Genomic DNA, 3240 nt, shown 5'->3' with positions numbered 1-3240 from the left:
CGATTCAAGGAATGCATCTCAACCAAAAGCTACAGAGTACAGAGTAGAGTAGTTGGCAGCAACTTCAGGTACATATTAGTAGCTTAGGATTAACTTTTTGGTGTCCTTTTCTCCTTTAAAACTATATGGGATAATGGTTGTAGGATTGTATTTGTCAGTTCAATTCTAGTGGGGAAAAGTGACCCAAATCCTAAGAATACTCAAGTACTCAACAATGGACATATAAGCAGCAAAATACTGGAAGAGTGGAACGCACAGAACCAAGACACTTGATTGCTAACAGCTTCAACAGGAACAGTTTATTAAACAGGTGCAACCAATGCTGTGGCCGAAAGGCAATAGAGTAAGCAACGGAGCACCTACAGGCCCGTAAACAATTAACAAGATGATCTGATTCTTTCATGGGCACGCAGAAAGGCGTAGCGGCTCAACCACCGGTCCACCACCAACTTGACAAGTACAATAAATCAAGCTAATTGGGACAGAGTATACTGTAACAATGTGATGAAGCAAACATCCATCAAATCCCGTTTGGTACAGCAACATTCTCACATGGCATGCCAGCTTGGTTAGGGATCAGGTAAGGAGACAGGGAGAAGGGCATGCGTCAAACATGGCCTCTTGACATATAAATTGCACAAACATTGCAAGGTGAGGGCCAAATTATACAAACAAGTTAGTCTAAAAGAAACTGGCCACATGTCAACCATTAGATGAGCCACGAAGCAGGCCACATCCTTCCCCAGATGAAAATTTAAAACAAAAAGGCTTAATAGATCTAGAAAACCATCTGTGTAACTGTGTTGTTCTTTTCTGGGACAACAATTTCTACTGTGTTTGAATCCTTCAGTTGTTGCTTATGATAGATAGCAAATGATCACTCTACTACACTTGAATTCAAAATAGATACAGCATAGTGGTACATTGGATCTGGTGTACATTGCACTTGCAAAAGATCAAACATAACATGTGTAATTGGCTAATTGCCTAAAATTAAACATAGCAAAGAACCCAGTGAAACAGTTAGATCACACAAAATCAACCTTTATATCACAACATCCACCGCCTTTCATGTCAAATTTGAATCAAGGTCATCAAGAATTCTCACAGATTGCAGTGATCCTCAAACGGGTTGGCTGCTCTGGTTCGGCATTCCTTTTCCAGAAAGCACGCCGCCACCACACCTCGAACCCTCTCTGAATGTTTGGGCAATCCTCCCCAGAGTTGAGGAAGCGATTGAACCATGCCAGAAGAATCTCCTGCTGAGTTGCAAGAGGCAGTGTCAGGATTGTGTTTGCAAGCCCATCCTCTATCAAATGCCGGTCGAGCCCCTTGCATGCTCGTCGCATCCATCCAAAGTCCTCATAGAAGGGCTCTAACCAGGTGCTCAAGAGCTGGCAACGGGCCTCCTTGGACACCAAGATTTGCCCCTTGCCAACCCCGACAAAGAGCCTTGCCGTCACTCGGCTCACTTCATAGCGGTGTATTGCTGGCACTTTACGATGCATCTCCGCTAACTCAGTCTGCATTGCCCATGTCCTCAAGAACTCCTCAGCAATCTGGCGCTCAACAAGGATGTCAAGCATCCAATGCAGGTTGTCAGCCTGCCTGGCAATCTGCGACACCTCTGATTGATCACCCCCTGCAGCCCTAACAAACTGCTCACGCAGCAAGGATAAGCACCCATTGCATGCCGAATAGAGTGACTCCTTGCGGAGGTCGCCACCAATTGCTCCGCCACGGGATGTGCTGTTCTCCCTGAGCATTTTGGACACCAGCCCCTTCATCTCCCTCCTTGCCTTTTCGTCCTTCCCTTCCAGGACAACCTGCAGGAGCCTCAACAACACCTCCTCGCCACCGCCACTGCAACTCCCTCCGACCTCTGCCTCTTCAACCAATGCCGAAGGGGCCAATTCCAGGGACACTCTCTTGAGCACCTCTCCAGCCCCTGAGTTCTCGAGGTGCAGCTGCGTCAACAATGCTGCCACCTTCTCGTCATCGTCTTCAGCCCACGGCGCAGCCTCCAAATACTCCAAGCAAGATAGCACCCCGGCATCGAACACAATGGCTGCGGACACCTGCAAAAGGCACAAATAAATCAGTGAGCAGAAATGGAGTGACATCCCACGGAATCGAATTGAGACACACGAGAGAGCAGAGAAGGTGGTGGTACCTTTAGAATGCCAAGGACCTTGTTGACATCCTCCCGCATGAGCCTCCGGCGTAGATCCTTGCAGTACATGAGGCGCAGCGTCTCGGCGTAGACCTCGACGTCGTCGCAGTCGGAGATCTCGACGATGTGCGGCAGGGTCCGCTGCTGCTTGGACCAGCGGTCGGACAGCTTGGCGGCGAAGAACCTGCTGTGCGCGACGAGTATGTGGCGGTGGACGCAGAGCGTGACGGAGAGGCCGTCCTTGGAGGTGAGGGTGAGGCGGACGTCGGAGGAGTCGGCGTCGTTGAACTGGTTCCCTGGGCTGCAGCTGCCGATGAGGTCGGCGATGCGGTCCTGGAGCAGCATCTGGCGGTCCATGGAGCGCGCGGGCTGGAGCTGGTGCGGCTGGGGCGGGGCCGGGATGGAGTGGACGCCGGCGGCGGTGCGGGGGTGGTAGTCCTGCTCGTTGGCCATCATGTCGAAGAGGGTGGGGCTGGAGCGCGTCTTGTCGAGCGGCAGCGGCGGCGGGGACATGGGGTTGAGCAGCCCGGCGTTGAGCGCGGAGTTGAACTTGGTGTAGCTGGAGGGGTAGGACGGCGCGTACGAGGGCGGCGGGGGCGGAGTGGCGTAGGCGGAGGCCGAGGCGGAGGAGGAGGAGGAGCCGGCGGGCGGGGGATCCATGGGGTCGGCGGCGCGGGCGGGGGAGGAGGGGTGGGAGTGGGAGTGGGCGTGGCCGCCGAGACCGTGGGGCGTGCAGCACCAGGAGGTGGAGAGGTCGAGGGGGACGAGGTGGGAGGGGGAGAGCTTGGGGAGCGGCCTGGATCTGGATGAGGCGGCCATATTGGGCCGGGGGGGGGGCGTGTGGGGATTCTCGCCGCGCGGGGGGCACCCGGGCACGGGAAGCGGTTGTCGTCTTTTGAGACCGGGCCGGGAGTAATGGCGGGGACCACCCGCGGCGGGCTGTCGTCGGAACTGGCGGGCGGACGGACGGTGGTGGTGGCGCGCGATCAATGCTGTGGTCGGTACAGTGCGGGTGGCCGGCGCCGGCCTCACCGGCTCACCGCCGCGGCTGCACGCGCGAGCGCTGA

The 3240-nt window shown here is 55.0% G+C and overlaps 1 protein-coding gene across 1 annotated transcript; it reads right to left on the bottom strand.

The window, feature by feature from the left end:
• Positions 1-834: 834 nt before the first annotated feature.
• Positions 835-2992, bottom strand: LOC112898729 (BTB/POZ domain-containing protein At1g63850). Its single transcript, XM_025967006.1, has 2 exons — positions 2174-2992; positions 835-2078 (listed from the first exon to the last, which is right to left on the bottom strand). Exons 1-2 carry the CDS (start codon positions 2990-2992, stop codon positions 1095-1097), a joined length of 1803 nt encoding a protein of 600 aa, XP_025822791.1. The 3' UTR covers positions 835-1094.
• Positions 2993-3240: the final 248 nt, after the last annotated feature.

This window comes from Panicum hallii, chromosome 7 (assembly GCF_002211085.1).
Source record: "Panicum hallii strain FIL2 chromosome 7, PHallii_v3.1, whole genome shotgun sequence".
NCBI lineage: Eukaryota > Viridiplantae > Streptophyta > Magnoliopsida > Poales > Poaceae > Panicum > Panicum hallii.
Note: the sequence above shows the minus strand (reverse complement) of the source record. Positions and strands in the feature narration are given on the sequence as shown.

Excerpts from the sequence above, each read along its gene's own strand:
- LOC112898729 (XM_025967006.1), bottom strand. The coding sequence starts at position 2,992 with ATGGCCGCCTCATCCAGATCCAGGCCGCTCCCCAAGCTCTCCCCCTCC. Across the intron at positions 2,079-2,173 it reads AGGTCCTTGGCATTCTAAAG|GTGTCCGCAGCCATTGTGTT; the intron begins GTACCACCACCT and ends TGCCTTTTGCAG.